Here is a 27,170-nt window from a genome sequence, read left to right as displayed (position 1 = left end):
TCCCCTTCAGCGTTCCTTGCTCCCTAACTCTACCTGCTACCTCCCAACACTAGCCTACATCATGCAGTTCGCAAGTATGGACGAGCACATCGTCCCTCACTTCGTCTCTCCCCGCAGGACCCCCTCCCAACACCTCCAGCACCGAAAGCCCAAGGTCGTCCTCACCGTCCACTCCCTCCGTGCGCTTTTTCACCTCCGACAGCCCGACGCTGCTCGCGCCCTGGTAAGCCGCCCTCGCCCTCCTCTCTCCCTCTCACGAGCGCTCTCTGACCATGGCGGCGCGGTCTTGCAGGGCATCTCTCTGACGGCGCTCAAGAACGCGTGCAAGAGGCTGCGCGTAGGCAAGTGGCCGTACAAGAGGCTGCAGCCTGGAGACCAGCAGGCGGACAAGGAGGGATGTCGTGGCGCTGCCTCGCCGGAGAGCTCCAGCCTCGACGAGACGCCAGCGGAGCTAGAGGACAGCGTCGGAGAGGAGCCGAGGGGATCAGGGTGGCTGGGACGGCGGTTGGGGTTGGACGCGGAATCGCTACTGGAGGAGGCGATGATGCACGTGAGCAGATAGGAGGCGATGAGAAGGATGGGCGTGGGGAGGAGATGTGACGTAGAGGGTTGCGCTGGAGGAACTTGGGAGTGCTAGAATGGACCGAGGGGAGGTGAGAAGATAAAAGGACAGGCAGGAGGAGCCAGGCAGTGGCCTTGGATGTAACAGACTACAAAATGAGTTCAGCAACTTGAGACTCATAAATATTTTACTGCAAACTTTGTTTGTACGTGTGACATTAAAGAATGAAATCAAAACATAATCAAAAATTCATTTGCATGACTGAGAAAGACGAGATTCCGTCGGACCGAAACAAGACAGATGATTCAAAATGAACCCAGCGCGACCTGCGTTTTTCATCCTCCACTTCTATCGCAAATCAGGATTGGGGAGAATGAATAAGAAATTCAGGTTCTGAAAGTGAGAGTCATACCCACTGACACATTTCATCGCCTGGCTCTTCACCCTCTCAGCCTGCTCTGACTCGACACCTCATCCTTCCTTTCAGATCCTTGCGCCGGCTTTCTCTGTCCTGATCCGAAGCCTCGGCCGCATTTTCTTACTGGTCTGCATTGCTATGGCTGCGACGACAAAGATCGCGATGGCGGCTGACGTCAGCGCAACGCCTACTATGAGCCCAACTTGAGGCCCGTTGACCTGCGGAGCGACGTAGACTGGAGTTTTGCGCTGAACCACATGAGGGTTGTAAACAAACTCCTCCATCGTCTTGAGATTCCTTGCGAGGACATTCAGGATGTACACGTTGTTGTCCGAGTCGTTGAGGCCTCCAACAGGGTATCTCAGCCTTCCATCTTCGAACTGCGAAAGATCACGAGTACTCAGCCAAGTCCCTGCGCTATTGTTTGCCACTGCGATCCCCAAGGGGTCCAAAGGGATCCCAAACTTTCTCACCCCGCAGACTGTCCACATATTGCGGACGAGGGGATCTTTAATCGAGGCCAGCATTACGGAGTTGGCGTCGCTGTAAAGTTCATCCCAGGTTGCCTTAGATATCCCCCACTCTGACGAGTTTTCTGCAGCACTCTCGAAAGTGTAGTCCCCCTTCAGCCCGTTGTCCTTGAGTGGCAGATAGCTCGGGTAGCGCAACTCATACTCGTCCTTTGAGAGGTATCCGTTCCGATTGATGTCAAGCTTGTCAAATTCCAACCTCGTGATCCACTGCAGCACTCCACATGTCAGCTCTCCTGACCTCTGAAAATCATTCTGAGAGCTACCGCAAGGGTTGTCTATCAGTCGAGTCCTGACTTGACCCTCAGCATCCATCGTTGTGCCCCATCTTGCTTTGAATTCAGTGGTGATGTCCAGGAAGAAGATCATGTAAACAATGTCTTCTGGAACGATGGGAATGGCTGCCCGCTCTAACGCTGTCATATTCAATGAACGTCGACTCGATCGAATGGAATCCTGAGGACTTGTGGTTTCATCGAGTTTCTTGTTCACAGCAGGGATGTTCTTGTTTCGAAGTCTTCTGATTTGCTCGTCAGTCTCTCGCAATCTCTCCGTGATCTTCTCATTGAAACTCCTGACCTCTTCGAGTCTGCCTGGATGTACCGCTGCTCCCCTCGTCAATGTTTGCCTGCCAGTAACAGCAGCATCTGTTGCCTCCACCTGATGACTTGATACACTTGGAGTGCTCGAAACATCAACCCGCGAGTTGTCTCTACGTAAACTACTGAGATCTTGTGATATATTGGATGTCACATTCGAGGATGTGAGATTCTTTACAGTGGATCCAGTCGGGGGCCAAAACACGATGTAATACAATCTTGCCTGTACGGCATCAGTGAAACGCACAAGAGGAGTCTTCCAGAGATCGGACGTGATGTTCTTGTCGAAATTCTTGGAATTATACATGGGATGAATATCTTGCGATGTCAACTTTGCAGCATCATGCACAGTGACTGTAAGGAAGTAGTTTGCAGGTGGCATGAGCTTTGCCTGGATCTTCTTCAGGATTTCTGTCAAATTGGGGTCCAGAAACATCATCCCTCCTTGTGACGAAATCTTCTCCTCGGCTATTGACGCAACAACATCTGCATCCGCCGTGAAATTTCTAGCAAGCAGCTCCTGTTGCAAGTCGAACAAGTCTGCAACGACCTTGAGGGGTTTGTAGTATTGAGATATCTCCACAAAGACTCGACGGTATGACAGCTCGATGTCTAGAGCCTCCGTATCCCCGGGCCACTCCCAGGCAGGAGGGACGGGAGACCCTTGCACCATCAAGTCATTCCTCATCAGGCTGCTCTGGAAGTCCCAGTTGACAGCAGACCCTTGATTCGGACATCCACTCACCGAAACCCTCGTGTGGGGAACTCCCTGGCACGGTTCCAGTCTGATGTAAAGCTTCGGTTCCTGCCAGAACACTACCTCCCTGGTCCTTGCTTCGTCCAGGACGAACACATAACATATTGTTTCGTTCGGTCTCACAGATCCGCTGGTAGGAACCTCGTCGACGATCTCGCTTTGTGCTAGTCCGCACGAGAGATGAAAGTGTATCAGCAGCAGGTACGTCAACAGCTTGCTCATCGTCCTTGAACGTGGAAATCCGTCTCAGCACCTAACAGAGTAGATGATAGACGGCTGGAACGAATTGAAAGCTATCTGCCCTCGGAGACTTCAGAGAGAAAATCAAACATTGCGAGTCAGCCGTGGGTTGGGAGCAGTGCAGACTTTGATCAGACTGGAATCAAGTGCAACCAAATTCCATTCCCTACCGCGATGCAGCTGCGGCTACTTAACTTCCCTCTGTCAACAGTTACCGGTCTGCTTCCCTCCCAGGGCGGACTTGCTATCCGAGCTTCAAGCGATCATCTCCCAGTCAGGCTAGTTTCTTCCGCTCTCTTCTCCCCTTCTCTCGTCACCTTGAGTTTGGCACAGTCAACCAGCCGTGAGCATCCGGTACACGTATACATAGCGTCAACAACCGCCGCATTCACCCTGTGACTAGGTCTTTCAAAACATGCCCCCCGGGCTCGGCCCGGCCACCGTGACTCAGTGACAGCGGCCTAGTTAGTACTCAAGCGGCGGCCAGTGTCACGCAGTGACGTGTCGGACTCGCCGCGGCGCGCGGCCGCTCAGCGGCGGCCAGGCCCGGCCCCGGCGCCGCCCGGCGCCCCCACCGTCCGCCAGCTGAGCGGGGGCTCCGGCGGCCGCGGCACCGGGTTGCCAGTTGGCCGATCGGACTGTTCAAGTCGGCCGGGTAAGGCGGGTCAGCCTACTAGTACCGTACGGTAGCCAGTCACTGCCAGGCTGAGAGACCGGGCGCGCCCGGGCCCAGCGGAACGTTAGTCACTCAGTCCCGTACACGGTGCCCGGGCGGCTAGGCTCGGCTCAGCTGGACTCCTGTGGCGATCTCGCTGTCTCTTCTCTTCTCGCCGTATGGCCTGCGCGACAACTTGCGGTGTCAGGGTCAAGCCTCTTCTACGGTCCTGATTGTCTTCGTACAGTGATTTTTAACTTGCTGATCTTTGAGTAAAGGCTGGTGACGGGATCATGTCGGCCGGAGTCCCGGCCGCGGCCTCCCGGGCAGTTGCCCAGCCACCTTCAGGAGTCAGGCAGTGCCGTTGTCTTACAGACTCCCTGACTCGGAAAGTTTGCTACTCGAAGCCTCCGCCCCGACTGAGCCCGACAGCTCTGAAACTCAAAGAGCATACAGGCTATAGCCGCCAAACACGGATAGCCCGGCTCAGGGTTCTCAAGACTCCAGCCGCCGGCTAGGCGACCACAAAATATAGTTATGTGTTAGTTCCGTCAAAACCCGGCAAGCAAGACAGGTAGCGGTAAGGCCGCTTGATTGCTTGCTATCAACTTTCATCGATCCTACCCTCATTCAACCGGGCTCGCCGTGCGGGCCTCGTACTACTAGATGATGCGGAATGGACAGGGGACTTGTGCAAAAATATGGTCAGTAGCTTGTACCTGCTGGACAGCCATTGCATCCATTCTCACCATAATTAAGAACTCTGTGACCAGGTCCAAATATAACTGGTTTTGTCAAAATGTTACGAACGTCGCAAGAACTACAATATGATCCCATCAGTTCTTGACATCAGAATTTCGTTGGCCTCCAGAGTTTGATTGTTCTTCAACTTTTTAGTGAGGTCTCTGACTTCCCTCCCTTCTCGGAGCAACGTGAAGTCGTCGTCGAGTCGACCTTTTTGTGTAAAACACCAATTCGTCCGAGCGACATTTTCAAATTGAGCCAGTGGATCATTGGCACGATTAGACACTGGTCTATTCAGACGTTCACGGTCTTCAACGTAAGAAGTTCAAGGTAGAAACTCCAGGAAGTGGTCCTTTTCCAACAAGAACCAAGTCATCGCGCTCATGGGTATTGTTCGTCGCCTCATCTTGTAGTAGCTCGACCCCTTTCCAGTTGTCTTGCCAGAATCATTTTCAACTTCTTGTTTCTAAGTGAGCGCCTCGCATCACTTCCCCTTGATTCTAATAGCATCTGCGATGAGGTTCCCAAGTGTATGTACCCATCCTTTCGAAACCACCCTCAGCTCTTTCGACCATTCATCTCTCCGTTCTCCAATTCCATGCAGGAGGCACACAACTCGTCTCCTGCAGTCTCTGCTTCTTGCTCCCTCTCCGCTCTCTCTGCTTGGCTGGTCATTACAAAAGCCACCCTGCATCCGACATGGCAGGTCCCGTCATCGGGCCCGCCATCCGGAGAAAACGCCGCCGTCAAAGGTCCGGGGCCTGGACTACTGACAGTTTGTCCTGGTACTGATTCTTAACTAAAACTTTGATAGGAAACGGAAGGGAAACGGAAACAAGGCCGCCGATTCTACCGGGCGGACTCGAGTTGAAGGCAGAGACTGAGAGGCGCTGAATGAGTAGTGTCAGAGCGGGGATGTGGCTGTTGAAAGAACTCAGCAAATTGGTTTACACGACCTACCCCCTTCGGTACCTCACCAGGACTTGCTGGCTCAGTACCCTTCCCGTACCCGCTCACTGACCCAGCAAAGGGTCTTCCCCTTTATGAGTGTTGGATTGGATCCACAGGGGGTGGGGGTACTTCAAGATCAAATTTACAGGGTAATAAGGTCTGCTGTAGAAAGATAGCTGCCTGGAGGTGGGTGGGTGTTATAAGAAGGGTGGGTAGTGCATACTTATAGTACCCATGCGATCGTGGGGTTGTTTTACAGGTCATCGATCGGTGGGGTGGGGTTCTTCTAAAAAAACTTAAACAACTGTTATACTTATAATAGTTGTACATAGTTTTTGTGAGAGAATCGATGAAAACTACCTGGTTTTGGTCGTCGAAGATTATCGACCTTGATCGATTAAGTAAATCTAAATCTATTTTATTTGTACCATTACTTTAGGCTATTTGTGAACATTGTTACAATCATTGTACTCTGAAGAAAGAATTGTATCAGCACTACCAGTTTGATAATCGAAAATACGTTACAAAGATATAATATTATACATTTAAAAATAATATAAACTTCTAGGATCCGTAGGCTTGCTTTACAGCGCTTGATTGTTCCTGAAGATGATGTTCGACAACAGCGAATGAATCAGAATATTTTCACTTACTAATTATATCATAGTAAACATATACCAAAACAATTACTTAAATTGAAAATAATTCTAAATTGCAGTAGCTGCAAAGTACTTTTGTAGAATCTATGTTGTCCTTTACCCCCACCTCCACCCCCCATGTCCTTCTTATCTCAACGACCTTACCCCAGCGGGATCTCCAAACCACCCCCTAGCAGTACCCCTACCCCTCCCACCGATTGTTCGCGACGCATCGCCCCCCTCACTCCGCCCCCTTCTTAAACCAGGGTCCATGCGGTGATTAACATTCTGCGGTACTTCCCTTCTCGCGAAGCATCCTCGGCTCCTTGCTCTCTTTCACGAGTTCTTACCTGACCATGCACAAGATCATTCTTGCTGGAGCTCTTGCTCTTTCCTGCAGCTTCGATGCTGTCTCCGCCTTTGTTGCTCCCGGAGCCTCAATGGGCAAGGCCATGGTTGCTCCCCGCCTCCGCTCCAGCACCTCCAGTGTTGCTGGTGGCCTTCGCATGCAGTCCAAGGCAGACATCGTTGCTCCTCTCTTCGAAGCCAACAAGAAGTGGATTCAGGCAAAGAAGGCCAAGGACCCCAAGTTCTTCGACAGGCTCGGAAGCGTCCACAAGCCCGAGGTCTTCTGGATCGGCTCTGCTGACTCCCGTGTTGCCGCTAACGAGATCATCGGTGCTGAGCCCGGTGAAGTCTTCGTCTGCCGCAACATGGCCAACATCGTGCTTCCCTTCGATGTGAACTTGATGAGTGCCCTCCAGTACGCTGTTGACTACTTGGAGGTCCAGCACATCATCGTCTGCGGACACTACTCCTGCGAGGGCATCAACATCGCTCTCAACAAGGAGAACTATGCCAGCCCTCTCGAGAACTGGATCTCCCACGTCCGCAACGTTTACCGTGCGCACGCTGACGTCTTGGATGCCATTCCGGACGAGGAGCAGCGCAAGAGGAAGCTCGTCGAGCTCAACGTCATGGAGTCCTGCATGAACGTCTACCAGCTCGCCATTGTGCAGAACCGCCTCAAGATGACCAAGCCCACTCAGCCCTACAGCACTCCTCGCATCCACGCCTGCGTGTACGAGACCGGCACTGGTGAGTTGAAGAAGATCAACTGGTTCCCTGAGGGCATGGAGGATCCCTTCGGAATGAGGTACGACGAGTCCAGCAACGCTGAGGTTGCTCAGAACCGCAAGGTTCTCGAGGAGGCCATCAAGAAGTGAACGTGAGCGTCTTTCCTGGAAAGATAGCAGTCTGTTCGCAGTTGTTTCTTGGACAGTACCGTGTAGTGTATGGTGGATCATGGACGCGCAAGGTTAACTTGCTGCTTGTTACAATGTTTAAAGTGCAATAAACTGTGATAGTTGCAGCATATCAGTGTAATGACTTGGTTTTCATGTTTTTGGTTCCTTATGTCGCTGGCTGTATTCCAGCACGAACATATCTGAGCATCGGAAGGTGTCGAACAACCTTTCGCTTCAACTGGGCAGTAGAATTAAGCGATAGCCGCTGAGTCCAGGGACAAGAACATCACCTGGGGTTCTCATATGGATATCATATTTACAACACTGTTAATCATCGACAATACTCTAAACCGTGGCAGCAGTGGCAGCGGCGGAACAGAAGTAGTAGAGTGCGATCCACACACCCGGTGAGCAACAGTACCGTACGGTGGTAACTTCATGATGATCCCCTGATCATCACTTCATAGCGAGAATTTCTCGAACGGCAAAATTGGGCATGGAACTTCCGAAGAGCATGCGCCTAAGTTAGAGTGATCGCAGTGCTATTCCAGCGGCTCCACTTATGATGCGATCATCCGACTGTGCCACATCATGCAATCATGCCATCAGTGTTGCAGGGGCACGGTCCGACGGCCGTGAAAATGAGTCAGGCCCTTACTCAGGGCCGACGAACAATCGGCCTCGCCGGGACCGGAGCGTCGGGCCGCCCGGCCGGCGATCATTTACTCAGCGATCAGTCAAATCAAGTTGCCAGCGCCAACCCGGCCGGGCGGGCGGAGGGCCGCCGCCCGGCGGGGCCTCCGGCTGCAATAACACGCTTATCCAGTCCCTTGTATGTTTTCGCCTGCAGAGAGAACATGCTCAAGATGCTGCGATGAGAAGGAGATGAGGCCTGAGAGGAAGCAGAAGGGAATGATATTGTCGATCACGTGATAATACCATCCACATGTCTTCAAAGAGCGAGAATGCATGGCGTCAGAGGAAGGCTTTCCCCCCATCTCTAGCTTCGCTGTGAGACCGGAGAACTGGTCTTCTCCCCGAGCCCGAAGCCATCGGAATAAGAATGCTCTCTGTCCAAGGGAGCTCTAGGAGAAGATCCAATGCTTCATCCAATTCTCTTGCAAAGAAGATTCTCCCACTACTGATAGCAGGTAATGATCGCTTTTGCTGTGAAGGGCACCAGTGCCGAGTTTTCAAAACTATCACTAGTGACTTCCTGTAACAACCAAGGGAGCGTTTTGGTGTTGACGATCAACCTTTGGCTGTGGACAAGATTGAGCGAGTCGGTCGACGACAGGAACATGCGGAACTCTCCTCCGGTAAGGGCCTGACGGACTTGACGGACTGGTTGAAAATGTCAGAAGCAGCAGCTGTTGACCAGCACGCTATCTCCTGCTCCTCGCCATGCGGTGAGTCATGTTCTTCTCTCCAAGCACCTTCCCATGACTCCCTCACAGGAAGACGTTGCTATGAAAGCGCCGGTACTGGTATCGTGACAAGCACTTGCTCATATGAAGGTGACGGGGAAGACTTTTCAGACTATAAATCCACGACGAGTCAAGACTCCAACATCTCTCCTGGTAAACCAAGTCAACGAACCTCTTCCTCCTCTTTCGCTCGCTCGCTCGCTCCTCCCTCTCCGCTCCCTCTCCGCTTCCTCCCTCCTCCCTCCTCCCTCCTCCTCCTCCCTCCCCAGTTTCTTTCCTTTTCCTTCCCCTTCCCTCCCACCTCCCTCCCTCCTCCCTCCTTGACATCGTCCTCTTTCCATGATGCCGTCGGTTGTTTCCACTTTCAGGTCACGGCGGCAGGGCAAGTGATGCAGGCCTACAAGGACATCCATGGGGATGAGGTCGCAAGGCAAGTAGAAGAAGCAGCTCCTCTTCCTCCTCCCCTGCTCCAGGCACGTACACATGCTCGCGTGTGTTCGGGTTTGTTGACAGTGCCCTTGGACGCAGTGGTTGCTTCCAGGTGGGAACTGGAGCGGACCTGAGCTTTCAGCCTGTTCCTCCCCAGCAGCAGTGCCATCCGCTGCAGAGAGGGTCGTGTGTCGGGGTCTGGCAGCAGTAGCGCTGATGATGGCGAGGAGGATTGTTGAGGGTCTGGACGGGTCGGAGGACCTCAGGCTGTCACAGGAGCTGCTCGATCCCAGGGCGATCTCAGGTGTTAGGAGACACAACGTACCTCTTCTGCTACTGCCAGGAGGAGAGCTTGACTGCGTGAAGTTTGCAGAGGGAGGAGCGAGAGCCTGCGAGCGCCACGGCGGCAGAGGCCCGGGTGAGGTCTGCCTGCATGACAAGAAGTTGTTCTTCTGCCTATCGGACGGATCCGTTCCTCGTGTCCTCTCTCCCACCTGCTCCAGGGAGGACGGGCTCAACAGGATCGCCTGTGGTCAAGGAGGGAGGCTCTGTGGAGGTAGCGGAAGACGTTGAGGGGCAGGACTGAGAGTGTCGGCTGCAGGAGTTTCTTACCTGCTCGTCATGTTTGGGGTTGATGCTGCAGAGTTGATGGTAGTTGCTGCATATACAAGCGATGCTGGGATGGCTGATAATGGTGGTGGGCACGCCAGGGGCAACTGATGGGAGGGAGATCAAGAGGCAGAAAGGGAGATGAGGAGGAGATGAGGAAGGTGAGCGGCGAGCTGGTGGAGGCGTCAAGGAGCTGATGGGGAGGTTTGATACCTTCAGGGGATCCAAGAGATGAGGGCGAGCATCGAAGATCATGTGAAGCACGCTTATCTCACGATTCTGAGAAGAGAAGCTGATCCTGGGTTCGAACTTGTTGCAATGCTTTTGCTGTGCTCTTTGATTTTTCAACTTCCCCTCCTCCTCCTCCTTTTCCTCACCGTCCTCCCTTGCCAACTTCTTCTTCCTCTCCCTCCTCTCTCTTTCATTTTCGCCATCGTAATGCGCTCAAAACTGACCACATCACAGGGGCTTGGCAAGCTACACAGACCACCTGCTAGTGGGCGACATGGACGTCGAGGGCCTTGAACAGCTGCTGAAGGACAGCGACGAGTTCAAGACGATGAAGAAGTATCTTGACAAAGAGGAAGCAAGGAGACTGACAGCTGTGACTCAGGAGGAGTTCCGAGCAGAGCGTCAGAGAACAGCTGATACACTCTCTGTCCGACATGATCCAACACTCGAGATGTCTCGATGAGATGCCTCGACTCCTGACGAGCCAGTCAAGCTCTTCCACTGTTGGCAGATGTCCAGACTCAAAGGTTGTAGATGATGATGATGATGATGATGATGATGATGACGAGGAGGAAGGGGGGGGTTGATGATGATGATGATGATGATGACGACGACGACGACGACGACGACGACGACGACGACGACGACGACGAGGAAGGGGAGGGTTGATGATGATGATGATGATGATGAGGAGGAGGAGGAGGAGGAGGAGGAGGAGGAGGAGGAGATGGAGATGGAGATGGAGATGGAGATGGAGATGATGCTGTTCATGCTAAAGAGGAAGAGGAGGTGGGTAAACAGGGTGGTTGAGTCGACTGTATAAAGAATGATGGTGAAATTGATGGAGAAGAGACAAAGGAATACTGACCTGACCGACACATTCTTCAGGGTTATCCTCTCTGGATGTACAAGAGATTGCTCGTGGTGTTTGTCAAAGAAGCCACTTCGCACGAAGTGATCGGTCTGTCGAATCGAACTATCACGTGAGATTTCTTCAATTATGGCAGTGAGAGAGGGTTATGGAGATTGCTTCAACAGCACAACCCTTGACGCGATTCGACTTGTCGACAACTCATACAAAGAGATTCTCGGGCGATGGGTAAGGTGAAACACGTGTACTTGCAGACTCTTGACCACCGCAACGGATAGGCTGGAAGAGAAGATTTGAGGACAAACGTGGGCAGGTGAAGTTTTTTCCATCCTGTTTCTCTGTGAGGTTCTCAATCACATCGATATGCTATACTTTCTCTTCGCTCTCCCATTACCCTCCTCCCCTGTCCTCCCCTCCCTACCTGTCCCCTTCTCTTCTCTCTTCTCTCCTCCTCTCTCTTCTCTCCTCCTCCTCTCTCTTCTCTCCTCCCCGTCTACTTCCCTCGATTTTGGATTTGACCGCTGCAGAGCAGGATTCTTCACGACAAGTTGAGCATCTCGACCTTGCAGGACTCGCTGAGGAGGAGCAGCGAGCGGAAGAGCCTGGAGGTGGCGGGCAGGAAGACCGTCGACCACTCCAAGAGCAAGGTGCTCCTGCTCGCTCCTGCTCCAGCCTGACCCGAGGACGTGACCAGGCCATGCTCAAGAGAGTCATCCAGCAGTTCTGCCCGTCTCAGTTGAATGAGCAAGAAGAAAGAAACCGTCCCCTGCGGGCGCTTCAGGTACCTCTTGCTTCTCCGTGTAGTTCTCCTCGCGTGTCTATAATCTTCTGCTTTCTCCCTTCCTCCTCGGCTAGCCTCTCCTCCTCTCCTATTCTCCTCTCTTCCACTGCTCCTCCTCTTTCTCTACTTTCTTTCTCCTCCTCTCCTCACCGCTACCTGCAGGAGATCTGGAATCAGCATTCCCCATACATCTTCAACAAGCTGCCGACCAGCTTCTCATGGAAGGGGGGGAAGAACTTCTTCATTCCCATCGCCATGTACGTCTACGACAGGCCCAACTATCTTTCTTCCGTCCTCAACGCTCTGCGGAGGGTGCGAGGCATTCACGACGTGCTTCTGATCGTCAGCCTCGACAAGCCCTCACAGGAGATCTTCGACGTGCTCCTCTCCGTCGACTTCTGCACCCTCCGAATTTTCTTCCATCCCTCCACCGAGCCAGCCATCGGAGGCGTCGGGGGAAGGGGCTCGGACGGCGTGCTGGTCATTAAGGAGCACTGGATCTTCCTCCTCCGCGCTGTCTTCTCAATGCTCCCCGAGCTCAGCGACTACAAGCGAGACGTCCTGCTCCTCGAGGAAGACCACGTGCCCACCCCGGACGCTCTCCTGACGCTGCAAGCTCTGCTGAAGATTCGCGATCGCTGCGACGGCTGCTGGGGGGTCTACCTCAAGTTCGGCTGCGAGCGGGAGGAGAAGGAGGAGGACGAGAGGAAGGCGTGCAGGGTGAAGTGGTTCGTCAACACGGGCCTCGCCTTCAACCGCAGCGTCTTCCATTCCATCCTCAACAGTGACTTCCTCGACTTCCGAGACGGCTGGGACTGGAGCATCTACCACCTCATCCAGACGCGGCAGCTCCTCCCCTGCCAGCCCTCCTGCACGCCCCACATGGTCGCTCCTGCCGTCTCAAGGATCTCCAACATCGGCAGGTCCGGGGTGACAGTCAGGGAGGACGATGCGAAGCTCCTGCAGCAGCTCAACTATCGAACAGTCAGCATGGACCTGCTGGACAAGGGCTTCAACGCCAGCAGCATCGCCCTCTCCCCCTACTTCGGGCATGCTGGGCCTCCGGACGAACCCCTCTACTTCGGCATGGACGAGAAGCATCTGGGATGACCTTCTCCTCCCTGTGCCCCCTTTCGTCCCCCTCCTCAGTCCCCACCCCCTTCCTGATTCCCGATCCTCCGTCAACGACCCTTCTCGCCTTCCACCCCTCTCACGCTTCCATAGCTTCTCCTGCTGCGCACTCCTCAGTCTCAGACCTTCCAACCCAGAGCAGCGGCTGCGAGGCTCGCGCTTTATTGCTAGCTGGAGTAAAATACTTCACAGGGTTTGACGTGTACCGATCAACATGACCATGAAGATTTACATCAAGAAAGGACGCACGGAATTTAACATTCTTCCACTTGCTGTTCCCCATCCTCCTCATTTGCAGCAACCGATTTCCCTTCCTCCACAGGGCTATCGTTGTTCTCTTCCGCAGCACCAGCCGGACTGGCGGCGGCTTCTTGCTGCTCATTCGCAGTATCTCCATCTTTGTCTTGCTCTTCATCTTTCTTCGTATCAACATGTGCATCCTGAACCCCTTCCCCGGCAATTGTTTGGTTCATAGACGCTGACTCTTCTGCTGGGTGCAACTTGGAGCTGATTGCATTGTTGGCAATCTTACGGAGCCGTTCGACATCAATCCCGTTCTTCTCGATTATCTTTGCGATCTCGTCAGGAAGGCCTTGCGGTCTTACAGTCTCGTATCCTCCCTGGCACACAAAAGTGTTGCTGCCGATGTTAGCAAGCACGCGCGGGTTTGAAAACACCATGCAAGTTCCGTCTTCCTTGACAAACTGAACTTCCTTAATATCAGGAACTTGGTTGATACCCAGCTTCCTGAGAGTTCCCTGGAACATCGCGTCCTCGGCCTTGTCGCTCATAGCGCGCACATTCTTGAACTTCCTGCGACTTGTTCCAGGGCCTCCGATGCGCAGGGAAGCGCCCAGTTTCCTGAGCGCTTCTATCTTGTGCATATCAACATTGAGGGTTACATTCTTCTTACCAGCCTCATCAGCACTGATCACTGCAGGATCTGAGCCTTTGCCAGCTTTCTCGGACTTCGCGCCATTGTTTGCAACGAAGCTCATGCTCGCGCCATTCCGACTGACCCTCACGCCATTGTTCCCACCACCGCGAAGCGTGAGAGTCTCGGCTTTGGAGGCGAAAGACAGGCAGGAGTCAAACTGCATCAAGCTGAGAAGAGGAGATTTGCTCTGCATGAAGCATGGCAAAGGAGCTGAAGATAGCGCGGTCGGGAGCAGGAGGAGCGAGGAGGCCATTGCAACTAGCATGCGAGCGCATCGTCTCCGTAACGCGCTGCCTCCTGGTCTAGCCAAGGGGCTGTGGGGTATGGACACAGGGATCAGGAGAGAATGTTGAGATGGGTAAGAGAAAAGGGAGGAGGAGGGGGGCCGCTCCGGGGGGGAGGACATGGAAGCGGCGGCCTCTGCTTGCGCGTGCGGCTGCATAAGGGCGGCGGTAGAACAAGAAAGAACGACAACCCGAGAAAATTTACCTAACTATTAAAGGTACAAGCACCCCTGAATATGAAGGAAGAAAAGGGGTAGGGGGTTATAGGGGAACCCCTTCATTTCAAGGATTGCGCTGGGGTATCTGAATTGCAATATTCATGTTTTTCCACACCCTTATTTTTCCACCAGTGTCGAGGTAATAAATGGGTAGGGGTATACTACCCTACCTCGAATGATCTTACAAGACCCCACTTCAACTCCTACCCCTCGGGAATATGATTAACCCCCTACATGCCATCATATACTAGGGTCTAGGGTGGGTTAGCCTTTAATTGTTCTGAGGCCACCCCCTCAGCCTGTGCCATACTGAGTACCCCCACCTCCCTTGATCGAATGCAGCACAAAAAAATAAAAAAGAAAATTTGTTCAAATATGCAACCTACCTCGAGGAGATCAAGGGAACGATGACACCCCACCCCTCACCAACTCAAATGTACCCCTCCATTTAACACATATTTTCAATCAAATGGAGGGTATAGAGACAACCCTACCCTGAAATTTCATTTTGGAACGTCGACTACCCTACCTTTTCGTACTGTTTCATAACCGTTTCACAAAAAAGTGAGCAAAGGGCAGAAGCGGGGATGAGGTCTACGTTGACCAACTTACCGTAAGCGGCCTGAGTCGGAGTGCCCGGCCCGGAAAGCGGTGACCGCGGCCGCAGGCGGCTGCCCGGCCCGCGTCTCGGGCTCCGGGAGCCTAACAAGTTAGCGAGAGAGTTTTAATACTCCGGCTTCATTCAGAGTCCAAGTTCTCCGGTACTGTGGCCGAAGCTCTCATACAGTGTGACGGTGACTCAGTGGCCCAGTGCGGCAGCCGAGTCAGAGTCTGGCAGGGCCGGGTCACAACTTGAGGGTACCGGGCTAGCCGCGCCACGCCGTGACGTTTGGACTGAGTCGGGAGTCCATCTTTATTCAGTGCCAAACTTTCAGTGAGCAGCCGCTGAGCCTGGCACACTGCCAGCGCGGCCGCTGCGCCGGCCGCCGCGGCCGGCCGACTCGTGACTTGATGATCGGACACGGTGGCCGGTGGCGCAGCCTCCACTGTTGTCGACGGCCCGCCGGATGAACCCATCTCGGACCGTCGAGCGGCCGCCGCTGGCCCCGGGCCCGACAGGTGACTAAGTTCTGCCCGAGTTGGAGGTGACGCGCGGCCAGTGTACGGTAGCCTAGGCCACTGGGCTCCGCCGGTTTCTGGCAGCCGCCTCAAGCCCGTGGATCGGAGACACTCTCACTGACGATGGTGACTTGCCCTCCCCTCTCCTCCCACTCCCGCTCCCTGCTCTTGTACTTGACCTCGAACTCCTCCGGGTTAATCGTGATCGATGCCGCGTCCATGTGATCGATGAAGGCCACGGCAGTCTACAAGCAGCTCTCACCGAGCTGGGGGCAGGAGAGTTGAAACACTCACCTGCAGCTGAACAAGGTAGTAGTGGCGCTCGCCAGAGAGCCTTGAAGGCCTGCGGAACTGGGCCATGTAATCCAAGGAGCTGTAGAGACGGGAGGCTTGCGATCGGAGAACGACGAAGATGAGAATCTGAGGAGAGGATCAGCGGAAACTGCTGGGATGGTGGTGGGGGGAGAGCACCGGAAGGAAGTCATCTGCAGATGCGGACTCCCCGCTCGTCTCATTCAACATCCTGTAAATGATCCTCGCTGCTCTGAATACGCACTCAATCTTCTCTTGCGGAGCGCGAACCTGCACAGGATGGCACAAGAGGAGAGGAAGAGAGGAGGAGAGTAAGATCACTTCTTGCACCGGCAAGACAAGAGTACCTCATCAATCTGATGAATCATCTTTCTCGCCAAAGTGAGAGCCGGATGGTTCTGATGGATCTTCTTGATGTCCAGGTTCTTCAAACGTCATCACCTCAACTGTCAACCAAACGCAAGCACAGACCTCGGCCTTGACAAACTGCAGACAGAACATCCTCTTGGAGAGGTTGTGATCGCGCCTCTCCCACGGCTCCCCGACATTCTTGAAAATGGAGTTGAAGACCTGCACCCCCCCCTTACGCGCTCAAAGCAGCAGGAGTCCCCTACCTGTTCATCTCCAAGGATGTAGGCTTCCAGCGCGTCCAGGGTTTCTTGTACGTCTTCATCGTCAGCACCTTTCCAGAGCTGTTGATGGGATTCGTCAGAACACCTTTCTTACTAACACACCTCAGACTCTCGACCTTGTGGGTCTTGAACGGGTTTTCCATCGCGCCAAGAAAGTTATGCACCATACCAAAGTCGGTCATCTGCAAAGTAGTACTCACGTCACTCTGGTGCCTTGAAGCGCTGTCTAGGTTGCCTTTGGATTCTTATTGATGAAGGCTTTGATGAAGCTTTCCACCATCCCCAGCAGCGGTGCGGCTGACTTGTCTTTCATCTTTGCGACGAATTCTTCGTGCGCTGGGATCATGGCAACATCCTCCGACTCAGCCTGTCAAGCTCTCAGGAGAGTCCAAACGCTAGAAATGCTCCAACATCAACCCAGTTCTCGTTCAAGGAGGCGGGTGAGGAGATTAATCCGGCAGCTTCCAGTCCGTACCCTCCCTTTACTGCCTCCTTCACAACCCAAGCGCGAGGGGCGAACGAGTCTGACTCGGTCAGCCTGCCAAAGAGAATCTACGTGAGAAGCGACATCCGGACGAGAACTGCACCACCGTCTCTTAAGCTTGTTCAGTCTTGACTCCAAGGCAGCGATTTCGTTCTCCTTCTCTTCTAGCGTTGCTGATAGCAATCCATTCCTCTGCTGTAGCTTGGACACAGCGGTATCTCTCTGTCATGCAGATTCAATCCAAACATCTTGCAAACCATAAGAGCAAACTTCTGTCAGCAGTGCTCGCAGCTCCCTTATCTCATCCTGCTGCGCCGCAACTTTCGCCTCCAGACCTTTGATGCGATACTTGGCTTCGCCTTCTCCCATTCCGACTGCATCTTCTCTACCTACTCAGTATCGCCTCATATCGATATTCCAAGGCTCCACCTGAGCCATAAGAGTACGCTGCTCCTTCAGACCTTTGCTCTTCACTCAGGGGCTCTCCATCCGAATCGAAGGACCACAGGCCCTTTTCTGCAGATGATGTCATCAGCAAAGAATTGAGAGAGTCATTGGGGGAGAAATGGGAGGAGACTTTACCGGAGAGTGGGGATCCATCTCTTATGTTGCTGACAGTGGCTTTCAGCTCAGAAAGCCGAGAAGTGACATCATTGAACAAAGTCTTGGGCGAGGAAGCTTTCAGCTCGTTCTTGAGCTGCGTCACTTGGCTCATCAGCATCTTCCTCTCCTTGTCCGCTCTCTGCGGTTCCAACCATCATGCACATGATCGAGCACTAGCATGCAAGATGTTGACCTGCCATAGCCCTGAGAGTTGTTTCTGGAGCTCCTGCTCCCGGCTCAACGCTTCTGTTCGCTGGGTCTTCAGGGCCTTCTTCAGGATATCGATCTGGGAGCTGTCCTTATCTCCCATGCATTCAGTCGTTGATGTGGATCGATGGACTCGAGGGTATGAAACGTTCGACAAATCGTTTCAGCAATATCTCGCTTTTGGTGTGTTGTTATACATCAGCCTGCTCAATTAGGTAACTGAAGTTAGAAGGGCTGACGGAAGGAGAATGCGGGGGAAATCGAAGTGATTGACAAAAGAAACAAGGGTAAACTGGGGGTTACAACAGATGAAGTCGTAGACAATGTAGATTAAGCATATTCCATCGAAATATTTCAGTAGAAGAGAGCAAGAACCGGGGAGACATTGCAGGAACGAAGCAGCGCAGTGGTCAAGAGGCATAATCTCGATTGAAAACCCCCCTCTAAGTCTGTCGCGTGAGTCTCATCTTTCCTCATCTGGTTCTCCTGATCTCACATCTCCTCTTCCTCCAGCTTCTTCTTCTCCTCCTACTCCAGCGCCTTCACTTCTTCACGCCGTAGCCATAAAATCTTTGCCTGCGACGACACAGGTTGCTCAGAAATGCCGCGAAAACCGGCTGACCGGTTTAATTTGTGTTAACCAGTAAAGTTGGTGGACCATCCAATGATCTTGATATAAACCCAGATATAAACCGGACTGTCGGACCGGGAAATGCGCAAAGAACATAGACGAGGCGTGCGAGGCGGGGTTCTAGCAAGCTTATCTCCTCTTCTCCTCTCACAGAATTTTTTCACGCTTTCTCTCCTCTTCCTGTCCTGGATCTGCGCTCCCTCCCAAGGATTTTCCGTATCCCCGAAGTTTCACCTTGCACGAGAAGCCTCGAGCACACGTTCGTTGAGGAGGTTGGGGATATGGAGGTTCTCAAGTTGCTCTTCGTCGGGCTCGTCGTGGAATGACTTTTTCTTGTTTGCTCCAGAACTCTTCGTGCAGATGTCACTGTTACATTGAAGACTCCTCTTGGTATCGTGTTCGAGGAGATCGAAGCAGGACAGCCAAAGGGCTTGTTTGTCAAAGAGATTGTAAGAAGGAGTTCTCGTGTTCTCCTAACGTCGGGCATGTTGTCACAACACTAAATCAATCGTCAGCTGTCTGGTGGGAACGCCGATCGGAATGGTCAGATCCTGGTTGGGGACAAGGCAAGTGTACGTGACTTGATAGCATAGTTGTGAGCCTGATTCCAGCTTGTCGCAACGTCTGCAGTCATACTTGACTCAACAACGAAGCCCATCATTGGGATCGGTGGAGCTGCAAACACGTACAACTGCTCTCACGGCATAGTCTAGGAAATCTAATGTCCCCTGTTCAGCAACTGGAAGCGAACGATGATTCCGTGCGGTTCCATGGATTTTGAGGTGCCGCCTCAGTGCAATGCTTGAAAATTGCTGAGATACTGTGTCTCAGAATGTGATGGCGGCGATAAAGAGTAACTCGGGGAGGTGAATTTTTCGTCTTCTCGCCCCAGTGTCGATTTTCTGAGAAGTTGTGCATTACATGCCTGACTAAATAGTATGTGCGCAGATATGGATACGACGATGTAAGAATTACTGTCCGAAGGACTGATCAGAGCGTGCCAAGATCTACAACGACAATACAAAGGTCAAGTGCCACAGAGGAAACTGCGTCAAGCTCACCTGACCTTCCATTGAAAACGCCGGTGGATGAATGGAAGCGATGAGTTTTCAAGATTCAGAAATAATTGATAAGGGGCTTGCAGTAAAATGCAAATGAGGTGAAATCTGCATGTCCATATTTCGAACTTGAAGAGTTCGAATGCAAAAGTTGCACGGAGGCGCTAGCTATCGTGATCGACACTGCATCTTGGACGAGATCGACACTGCATCTTAGACACCGTAATCGGATTCAAGATCATCGTTTATACAAATTGAGTTCATACTGTAGTTGTTTGTACAAATTGAATTCATGTGATTTAAGAAACAATATGCAATGCTGGATTTTGCAGGTTCCACAGTCGCACACACCACCATCAGATTACCTCCGGTATCCACTGCATGTGGTCAGTCTTTACAGTCAGACGTTATCAGTTTCTGAAGAGGGGTTCGGAGCTTAGAACGAGGTCAACTCGAAGAGTTACGATCATTTCCTGAAGGGAAATCTGATTTCAGCCTTGTGCTTGCATAGCTAGTCCAATAGCCTGTCTTCAATTGTCTGGAAGTGCGCTATTCTCGGTCGATCCCTCCATCCCACGTATCCACCCCTTCCATCCAGGGGCGTCCATATCTATCATGTCCCCGTTGGGCTCCCGCACCGTCACGTCTCCCTTCTGCACTTCGTGTATTCCAAGCTCCCTGTCTGCACCAGAGTCTTCAACATGGCTGATCCAATCCTTCCATCCTGGATGATTCATCTCAATCACGTCTCCATTGGGCTCCCTCACTGTCAACTCTCCATCCTGAACCTCGTACATCCGCAGCTCCCTGTCAGCACCTGACTCTTTGACGTTATCGATCCACTGCTGCCATCCAGGATGGTTCATCTCAATCTCATCCCCGTTGGGTTCTCGGACTGCAAAGGAAAAGATTACTCATTGCAAGAATGAATCAACGGAGCCACAATGTCATCCTTACCCGTGAGGCCATCAGCATCGGCAAGGGCAAAGGTGTTTGCTTCTCCGGCTCTCTCCAAGGCAATGAGGCACACTAAGGCCCCAAGAATCGCAGCGCCCGCTGCACGCACAACCAGCGTCCGCGCCATTCCAGAGTGACCTTCCGTGATCAAGTAACGGTTTAACCGTAATATAGGAAACGATTGTAACGTCATTGTACCGGATGCGACCCAAGGACCGGAGTAGTGGTCGTAGGCGTAGTCGGGCAAAACAGTCCCCCGGCCCCAGCGCCCCCCACCCCGGGGCCCTGGCTTAACAAGGTCAACCTACGGAAAGAGCTGGGAAGTTCACAATGGTGGGGTAGGGGTTGTTCGTCGCATTCTTACGTACCTATATTTGACCGTCACTTTTTCCCTTGTTGTGAGGGGTGGGGGTGTTTTGTCCATGGAAAATCCCTGACGGCAGGGGATCTTGGTGCAGGGGTGGGTGGGGTACGGTGAGGTGGGTGGGATTTTTTATTTGCATGGAAGTAAAAGGGTTTTTGATAAAAAAAGATATCTTCAGATAAGGACACGAACACGAGACCCTACATGCAGCATAAAAGATTATTGAAACACAACGTTTTGTTTGTTGCGCACTATGATGAGACCCCCGGGTATACATATATAACGAAAAAAAGTCTTTTTGACTTTGACGTAAATTAATTTAGGAAACACAGACACGAGTTCAGCTGCAAGATCACAACGACCAGTTTGGTCACGTTACACACATGTCTACCACCCACCCGTAGAAAGAGAACGTTTCAACCTCTACCCCACCCCTGATGACCTCCCAACACTTTCAGGCTGGTACAACTTGTAATTTTGCGATGTCATCACGACATGACGGTGTACGAGGATATGCCGTTTCACGCTCATTCGGGGGTAGGGGTAGCATACAAAGGAATACTGGGGGTTAAATTGTCACAGAAAATGATGGTAATGTGTGGGTAGGGTCCCTACTAGACAGTCAAAAAACGAGACGGTAGGGGTGGAACTTTTAAGATAATAAGGGCCAAGGTGAGGTTTTAAAATAACAATAGTTTTATGTATAAATCTTTTTGTTATCAGTCCCATGGAGCGAGGAACAGAATCGATTAGACCTATAATATTAGAACAGAGGGTAGAAAGCAAGAGGAGCAGCGAGGAAAGCAGCAGTTTGTATCGGAGGCACTAGCAACTCGATCCACCTGCTTTCGAAGACACTCCCAATCCCATCGAACAAGTCCACCTGACAAAGAAACAGGAATGGCTCCTCCACGAAACAACTGCTCGTTCAGAAATCTCCTCATCTCCACCGTGCATGAGCCGGGGAGTTTCCGAGGAAACGTCACAAAGAAAGGAAAGTCTTTCAATGCAGGACCCGCACGGGCGTTTGTGTTCCCAAGGAGGAAGAAGGGAGAATCTCAGAGGTCTAGTCCCAAGTCCCTCAGTCTGAGCCTCAACGACATTAAGGCTCTTTTCTACATGCGACAAGTGGAAGCTGCGTCTCACCTGGGCATCTCCCTTACCGCCATGAAGAATGCATGCAGGCGCGTTGGTGTTGTTCGATGGCCATACTCCCGTCAAAGACCAGAGAATCCGCTTCTGAAGAGCAAGGAAACCAATCAAGCCAAGCCTTCCGAGGTCTGCAAGGAGAGCAAGCATCCAGCGACGGAGAAGCAAGAGCAAGTGGTGCTAAAGACGGAGGAAGTGGACTTCATCTCCGAAAAGGTAGAGCTAGACATCAGCGACAGTGTCGGCGTGGTGCTCGAGTGTGACAACGACCTTGAGAGCTGCAACGAAGACTCGCTCCAGCATGATAGCACCAGGAGCTCTTGCTCGGTCAGTAGCCCTCACTGCGAAGAATTCTCTAGCATAGTCGCCTATCTACACGGGCCCAACCCGTCAGAATGGCTCAAGTCAGGCAAGAGGAAGAATGCTTGCGTCGGCTCCTTGGATTCAGACATTAGCACTGGCGACATGCAACTGCTCTCGTGCGAGGAGTTCTCGAGCTCGGCGAGCGAGTATGACGCTGAGCTCTCTTGCAGTCAATTCGACTATGATGGGCTAGACGCGATCATGGAGCTGGACGGGAGTCTCGAGCTGGAAGATCGCTGATCATTGCAAGCAAACTCAACACACCCGGGCAGGCTAAGAGTCTTTACTCGCTCAACATGCGTGCTATCTCTTTGATGTAAGTCAAGATATACACAATTATCATCGATGGGGGAGATGGAGCTCCTTTTTTTCGCCTCAAGGCTTGAACTTCTCTTGACGGCCAAACATGAACTGTAAAACATGTACGTGATGATATTAAATAGAATGATATACAGATGAAAGACCTCCACGTGCTTGTTCGCATCACCGAGGTAGTCGTCCAGGTCATTGACCGCCATAGCATCAGTCCTACCCATCACGTCATCCCCTCCCCTTCTCTCCCCTCACAAACTGCCTTGTTCCGCAAGCCTTGTTCTTGATCCGACAGAAACCTGAGAGGTCCAGCCCCTGTTCGTACATGTCACATGGCACAGCTTACAGCATATTCCTAGCTGACCTGCTCGGTTGCTACAGCCTTCACCTGCCAAACGGAGACACTTCAGCCCGCACAAGAGCAAAAGAGGGTCAAAACCTCCTCCAGAGCGCTTGCAGACAGTTCCGGCGTGCGGGAGAGAACAAAAGCTCCCTTATAGCCGCCCTAATGCAGTCAATCAGTAAGCATATATGCCTGAGGAGGAACGGCAAGGGGTAAGAGCAATAAGAGAGTTGAGATGCAAGGGGAAGGTAACGAGGAACAGCAAGAGGACCTGCAAGGTGTGCCCAACGTATCTGACAAACTGCCAGTCCTTCCCCTGCTCACAGCGCTCAGGTCGAGAGCAGCAAAGGGAAGAGCCACAACATACCTGCCCGACGATGTAGTAGTTCTCCCAGAAGGTGAGGCCAAACGTCTTGCCCTGAAGGGGGCGATGAGGAAAGAGGGATTGCGAGCGGGAGGGAACAGGAGAGAAGGGAGAGAAGGGAGAGAAGGGAGAGAAGGGAGGGCAAGGACAGGTAGGAAATCTGAGGAAACAGATGTACGGAAGCTGGAGAGTGAGACTGGGAAGAAGGCAAAATGGAAGGAAAAGAAGAAGGTAACATCAAGGCAAGGGAGGAACAGCTGAGAAGGTGCTCATAAGAAATATTGAGGGCACAAAGGCAACGGAGGGTTTGGCTGAACTCTCGCACGCACAGTTGTGTGCATGCTTGGACGGGCGTCCTTGCTGTCGACAAAGACCTGCAGTGACTGGTCACTTGTGAAGGACGGATCTGAAGAAACAGGCCGATGATAGGGCAGGGCAGGGCAGGGACAAGGGCAGGGCAGGGCAGGGCAGGGACAAGGGCTGGGCAGGGCAGTGGAAGAGAGAAAAGAAACACACACAAGCAACGAACCTCTTCCGTCAAATCGTTTTGCAGGTAGTTGGAGTCTGGGGTCTTGACATTTGTCAGAACAAGATAAGAGGAGCTTCAGACGGAAGAAGAACAGAGAGGGCGAGGGCGACGAGGCGGTACCTGAGTTGATGCCTCCCACTTGAAAGTGTTGGGTGCCAGGGGTTTCTCAACAGAGACTTTTCATGGATGGACACAGGGGCACAGAGAACGAAAGAGACAGCAGATGTCAGGGGAAACGTCTTGCCCTTTACGTTTACCTTTGCTCATTCCCCGAGCTCGAGGGAGGCGGAACGTCGTGTCCATTCGCCATTGACCGTTCTCCTCTCTGCCCCTACTCAGTGCTTCCGAATCCCTCTCCTTCTCCCTCACCTGAAGCGATTCTGTTGGCACTCGAAGCAATCGTAGCGGTCGTCAAGCCCAAGCACCTGCAGCAGCAGATGACCGTCGCATTCTCTGCCATCCCATTTCTTCTACACAAACACAGGCACACAACAACCTCAACCGCGTCACCCACTTCCCCTCCCCCCTTGCCAGCCCCTCGCCACGTCCTCCTCCTATTTTCATACCTTGATCCAGTCTCCTTTCAAGGAGTTGATGTCAAAGTTCGCGACTTTCTTGGGAGCTGCTCAATCGTCAGCGCCTTCCGCTGCCCCCTCACCTCCCTCACCTGCTGCTCCGTCGTCCAGCCAGCCAAGAAGCTTCGGATCCTTGGGGAAGTTGATGCACTCCTTGTCCTCAAGAGCACATCCTGTCCAACATAGTCACCCTCCTGCTCTTGCGCATCCTCCGACCCGTCACCGAGGAAGTTTGTCATGCTGTCATCAGCAAACGCCGCGAAGCAACCCGTCGAGCACGTTGGCTCTCCCTTGCATCGAGCAAGGCATGACAAGCCCTTCTGACAATCTAGAGACAAGAAAAATCATCTCCCACCCCATCGATTCCTCCTCCATAACTGTCCCCTTCCTCCGCTCACAATTGCCACCATAACACCCTCCTCTAAGGCTGCTTACCCTTGTTCTCAGCACATTCCTTGAACGACTTCCCGCAACCTTGCAGGCCTCACAGTCAATCTCTCTGACATGACAGACATCTCCGACCTGTCTTCTCGTCCGCAAAGCACGGTCCGTTCACTGACACACAAGGGCCGCTAGACCATGGAAGGCAGGGAGGCAAGTCGGCAAAACCCCTGATGAAATTGCAAGTCAACCCATCTCCCTATCCCGTCTCAATGATCCCCACCCTCCTGTATCCTCAGTGGAGGCCAAGAGCGTTGCCGACCAATGTTGACTCGAGCAACTGCCTGCTTCTTCTGTCATCAGGAGCCGAGAAATGGCATTGAAAGATGAAGATTAAGGTTCAAGTTGAAGATAACACTTGTGAGATCAACCTTGTGCCTTTGATGTAGAGCTCACGGGGTTCACATCTTGCCTGATCACCTTGTCAACAAGCCTCATGTCGTACTTTTCAGCAATTACGCAAAGGATGGCGCAAGGGGTTGGAAGACTGTGTTGACAAGAAGCAATCCTGAAAGTCTTTTGAGTCCAAAGAAGCCATTCCAGCCATGAGACCTGAAACAAGTCCCAGCATCAGCTTGTTGCTCCCCTTCCCCTCCGTTGCTTGAGAGCAGCTGAGCGAGCTCAACATCCCGCCTCGATGAGCTGCACCCGTTAGCTGTATGGCAGATCAGACGAGCAGAGAGGATCGGAGGTATCGAAGGGATCGGAGGGATCGGAGGGATCGGAGGGATCGGAGGGATCGGAGGGATCGGAGGTAGGGAGGTCGACACGTGGAAGGGACGCGAAGGAAAAAGTATCCCTCCTCTCATCTCCCATCACCTTTTGGCTAAGAGCGAGCCTCCCAGAGTAGAATGAGACGCGTCTCCCAGTTGAGGGGCCCTGCTTCTATCCTGTCACACTAGGCTATGCAAGGATTCAAAGATTGCCGAACCAGGTGCAGCGTTGAGCCTTGGAAGGCGTTGCAAGCATCGATTGCCAGAAGCAACGCCAGGCAAGACGCTTGCTGAAACATTCTTCGCAAACAAGGAAATCAGAAGTGCCGTCTTTGGAATGCTCGGTCCTCTCCATCTTCTTCCCTCACCGTCCGTTTGTCCCTCCCTCCCTCCCTCCCTCCCTCCCTCCCTCCCTCTATCTCTCTCTCTCTCTCATCCGTCTGACTTCGATTCGACTACATCATGCTTCAGCAGTCGTTTCGCTTTCATTCTGGCCATGTTGTATCTCCCCTGAGAAATTCATGTCGCTTCGGTAAGCATTTTGTTCCATGTCCTGCTCTTGCCTACATTGAGATCTTATGACCATTCCTGTGCCTCCAGCTTCTCTCTACTCCCTCCCCTCCTGCCTGCTCTTCGACTTCGTACTGCTCAGCAGTTCAGACTATTCGGCCTCCTCGCATTTTCTTCAAGAGCTAAAGCATTTTTTGCAATAAATTGTTTACCTTAAAGATTATTTTAGTAACCCGTAGGGTAGTGGACTGTGGGCGTAACATTTGCTGTGACCGACCGTACTGAGTGGGTCAGCTACTCTTTGAAAATAATGAAGCTTATTTGAAACATCTGAAATTTTAAGGGGCATTAAGCAATGAGAAACGACCCCCTGCGAAAAACTTTTGAAGACCTGTACCCTCTCTACCCCTCCTTTAACAAAAGAGTAGAAGGTGTATAGCAGAAGGGTAGGTTCTAGACAGGGATATTGTGTAAGATGGGTAGGGTAGTTTCAGACTACAGGGGGGTTGTTGTTATTCCAGGGTGGTGACAGGGGCAGAAGGAACCGGGTGGACAGGAATGGATTTCGATGGTGCTGGTGGGTAGGGACTGGGGGCTAGAAGTAGCACCCCCGCCGAGGACGTAAATCAAATAGTACGGGTACTGGTACATTAGTTACCGGCATTCCTCCATCAGAACCCTGGGAATATTGGTGGTGGGGTGGTTCATAAAAGGGGTGAAGCTGGGACGGAATGATGCTAGGTGGGGTGGGGTGGGAAAACCCCCTGCGGCATGGTGGCTTGGCCTCGCGAGGCGAAATGCAGGGCGAAGGGAGAGAGAAGCCATGGCTTATGTGTGATGGTAGCGCAGAGATTTCAAGAAAAATGTGTATGACAAACAAATCTTGAATAGACTTGGGGGCAGTGTGTTGGAGAGTTGGAGGCCCCAGGGGGACGCAAGAACGGAGGGACGGAAGGGAGGAGGGGTGAGAAGATAGACTGGGATGACAAAGAGATATCATAAGAGATATCATAAGAGAAACGTCTATTTGCATCAAGGAAATGACTTCACTCCTATCCTTGGTGTACAAGTCGCATTCTTGCGTGGAGCTAACGATTCCGGTTCAATGGATCAACGGGCACGTGCTAGAATTTTTGCTCTGTTCTGCATCTACAACCATATCTTGCCTCTCCACTCGAACAAGATTACGAGTGCATGAACCTACTTTCTTCTGTGTTTTGGTTTTGATTCGTTATGTAGTGAAAG

General features: G+C 52.4%; 11 protein-coding genes across 11 annotated transcripts; 5 read left to right on the top strand and 6 right to left on the bottom strand.

Moving 5' to 3' along the window:
• The first annotated feature begins 18 nt into the window (after positions 1-18).
• Positions 19-751, top strand: GUITHDRAFT_152911 (hypothetical protein). The gene is made up of 2 exons (XM_005831517.1): positions 19-223; positions 293-751. Exons 1-2 carry the CDS (start codon positions 62-64, stop codon positions 560-562), a joined length of 432 nt encoding a protein of 143 aa, XP_005831574.1. The 5' UTR covers positions 19-61; the 3' UTR covers positions 563-751.
• Positions 752-1,045: 294 nt separating this feature from the next.
• GUITHDRAFT_139538 (hypothetical protein) lies at positions 1,046-3,088 on the bottom strand (the record flags this gene model as incomplete). The annotated part of the gene is made up of 1 exon (XM_005831516.1): positions 1,046-3,088. One exon carries the CDS (start codon positions 3,086-3,088, stop codon positions 1,046-1,048), a length of 2,043 nt encoding a protein of 680 aa, XP_005831573.1.
• A 3,291-nt stretch (positions 3,089-6,379) lies between these two features.
• GUITHDRAFT_152909 (hypothetical protein) lies at positions 6,380-7,475 on the top strand. The gene has a single exon (XM_005831515.1). The coding sequence runs from the start codon at positions 6,451-6,453 to the stop codon at positions 7,318-7,320; it is 870 nt and encodes a 289-aa protein (XP_005831572.1). The 5' UTR covers positions 6,380-6,450; the 3' UTR covers positions 7,321-7,475.
• A 1,167-nt stretch (positions 7,476-8,642) lies between these two features.
• GUITHDRAFT_109364 (hypothetical protein) lies at positions 8,643-12,799 on the top strand (the record flags this gene model as incomplete). The annotated part of the gene is made up of 15 exons (XM_005831514.1): positions 8,643-8,660; positions 8,703-8,750; positions 8,799-8,822; positions 9,137-9,269; positions 9,310-9,518; positions 9,571-9,615; positions 9,908-9,967; positions 10,026-10,108; positions 10,272-10,373; positions 10,420-10,564; positions 10,926-11,020; positions 11,076-11,136; positions 11,478-11,555; positions 11,603-11,689; positions 11,852-12,799. The coding sequence occupies 15 exons, from the start codon at positions 8,643-8,645 to the stop codon at positions 12,797-12,799; spliced, it is 2,136 nt and encodes a 711-aa protein (XP_005831571.1).
• Positions 12,800-13,437: 638 nt separating this feature from the next.
• Positions 13,438-13,692, bottom strand: GUITHDRAFT_40281 (hypothetical protein; the record flags this gene model as incomplete). The annotated part of the gene is made up of 1 exon (XM_005831513.1): positions 13,438-13,692. A coding segment is annotated over one exon (255 nt), but the record flags the coding sequence as incomplete, so codon positions are not given.
• Positions 13,693-15,358: 1,666 nt separating this feature from the next.
• GUITHDRAFT_152908 (hypothetical protein) lies at positions 15,359-16,495 on the bottom strand. The gene is made up of 7 exons (XM_005831512.1): positions 16,439-16,495; positions 16,305-16,382; positions 16,162-16,260; positions 16,038-16,115; positions 15,850-15,960; positions 15,673-15,798; positions 15,359-15,623 (listed from the first exon to the last, which is right to left on the bottom strand). Exons 1-7 carry the CDS (start codon positions 16,463-16,465, stop codon positions 15,468-15,470), a joined length of 675 nt encoding a protein of 224 aa, XP_005831569.1. The 5' UTR covers positions 16,466-16,495; the 3' UTR covers positions 15,359-15,467.
• Positions 16,496-16,750: 255 nt separating this feature from the next.
• Positions 16,751-17,792, bottom strand: GUITHDRAFT_152907 (hypothetical protein; the record flags this gene model as incomplete). The annotated part of the gene is made up of 6 exons (XM_005831511.1): positions 17,603-17,792; positions 17,389-17,548; positions 17,236-17,322; positions 17,077-17,186; positions 16,913-17,028; positions 16,751-16,860 (listed from the first exon to the last, which is right to left on the bottom strand). Coding segments are annotated over exons 1-6 (634 nt in total), but the record flags the coding sequence as incomplete, so codon positions are not given.
• Positions 17,793-18,318: 526 nt separating this feature from the next.
• Positions 18,319-19,404, top strand: GUITHDRAFT_152906 (hypothetical protein). The gene is made up of 7 exons (XM_005831510.1): positions 18,319-18,534; positions 18,594-18,696; positions 18,763-18,813; positions 18,859-18,932; positions 18,984-19,029; positions 19,079-19,113; positions 19,196-19,404. Exons 1-7 carry the CDS (start codon positions 18,329-18,331, stop codon positions 19,350-19,352), a joined length of 672 nt encoding a protein of 223 aa, XP_005831567.1. The 5' UTR covers positions 18,319-18,328; the 3' UTR covers positions 19,353-19,404.
• Positions 19,405-19,835: 431 nt separating this feature from the next.
• Positions 19,836-20,389, bottom strand: GUITHDRAFT_139533 (hypothetical protein; the record flags this gene model as incomplete). Its single annotated transcript, XM_005831509.1, has 2 exons — positions 19,836-20,200; positions 20,263-20,389. The coding sequence occupies 2 exons, from the start codon at positions 20,387-20,389 to the stop codon at positions 19,836-19,838; spliced, it is 492 nt and encodes a 163-aa protein (XP_005831566.1).
• A 1,137-nt stretch (positions 20,390-21,526) lies between these two features.
• Positions 21,527-22,378, top strand: GUITHDRAFT_109360 (hypothetical protein; the record flags this gene model as incomplete). Its single annotated transcript, XM_005831508.1, has 1 exon — positions 21,527-22,378. The coding sequence occupies one exon, from the start codon at positions 21,527-21,529 to the stop codon at positions 22,376-22,378; it is 852 nt and encodes a 283-aa protein (XP_005831565.1).
• A 282-nt stretch (positions 22,379-22,660) lies between these two features.
• GUITHDRAFT_109359 (hypothetical protein) lies at positions 22,661-25,671 on the bottom strand (the record flags this gene model as incomplete). Its single annotated transcript, XM_005831507.1, has 20 exons — positions 22,661-22,666; positions 22,706-22,765; positions 22,815-22,838; positions 22,890-22,955; positions 23,065-23,109; positions 23,161-23,211; positions 23,487-23,531; positions 23,687-23,721; positions 23,944-24,011; positions 24,056-24,156; positions 24,253-24,308; positions 24,354-24,434; positions 24,485-24,589; positions 24,697-24,735; positions 24,784-24,872; positions 24,926-24,986; positions 25,074-25,114; positions 25,162-25,254; positions 25,522-25,581; positions 25,634-25,671. The coding sequence occupies 20 exons, from the start codon at positions 25,669-25,671 to the stop codon at positions 22,661-22,663; spliced, it is 1,164 nt and encodes a 387-aa protein (XP_005831564.1).
• Between the last annotated feature and the right edge of the window lie 1,499 nt (positions 25,672-27,170).

This window comes from Guillardia theta, assembly GCF_000315625.1.
Source record: "Guillardia theta CCMP2712 unplaced genomic scaffold GUITHscaffold_39, whole genome shotgun sequence".
Lineage (NCBI taxonomy): Eukaryota > Cryptophyceae > Pyrenomonadales > Geminigeraceae > Guillardia > Guillardia theta.
This window is presented reverse-complemented; position numbering and strand designations above follow the sequence as displayed.

What these genes read in the sequence shown, in the direction of transcription:
- GUITHDRAFT_152906 (XM_005831510.1), top strand. Translation starts at nt 18,329, where the DNA reads ATGCGCAAAGAACATAGACGAGGCGTGCGAGGCGGGGTTCTAGCAAGC. An exon ending in AGGAGGTTGGGGATATGGAG is followed by an intron (nt 18,535 to 18,593) that starts GTTCTCAAGTTG and finishes TGTTTGCTCCAG; the next exon opens with AACTCTTCGTGCAGATGTCA. An exon ending in GCGGTTCCATGGATTTTGAG is followed by an intron (nt 19,030 to 19,078) that starts GTGCCGCCTCAG and finishes ACTGTGTCTCAG; the next exon opens with AATGTGATGGCGGCGATAAA.
- GUITHDRAFT_152911 (XM_005831517.1), top strand. Translation starts at nt 62, where the DNA reads ATGCAGTTCGCAAGTATGGACGAGCACATCGTCCCTCACTTCGTCTCT. An exon ending in CCGACGCTGCTCGCGCCCTG is followed by an intron (nt 224 to 292) that starts GTAAGCCGCCCT and finishes GCGGTCTTGCAG; the next exon opens with GGCATCTCTCTGACGGCGCT.
- GUITHDRAFT_152909 (XM_005831515.1), top strand. Translation starts at nt 6,451, where the DNA reads ATGCACAAGATCATTCTTGCTGGAGCTCTTGCTCTTTCCTGCAGCTTC.
- GUITHDRAFT_152908 (XM_005831512.1), bottom strand. Translation starts at nt 16,465, where the DNA reads ATGGAAAACCCGTTCAAGACCCACAAG. An exon ending in TGCAGTTTGTCAAGGCCGAG is followed by an intron (nt 16,116 to 16,161) that starts GTCTGTGCTTGC and finishes TGACGTTTGAAG; the next exon opens with AACCTGGACATCAAGAAGAT. An exon ending in CTGCAGATGACTTCCTTCCG is followed by an intron (nt 15,799 to 15,849) that starts GTGCTCTCCCCC and finishes TCCTCTCCTCAG; the next exon opens with ATTCTCATCTTCGTCGTTCT.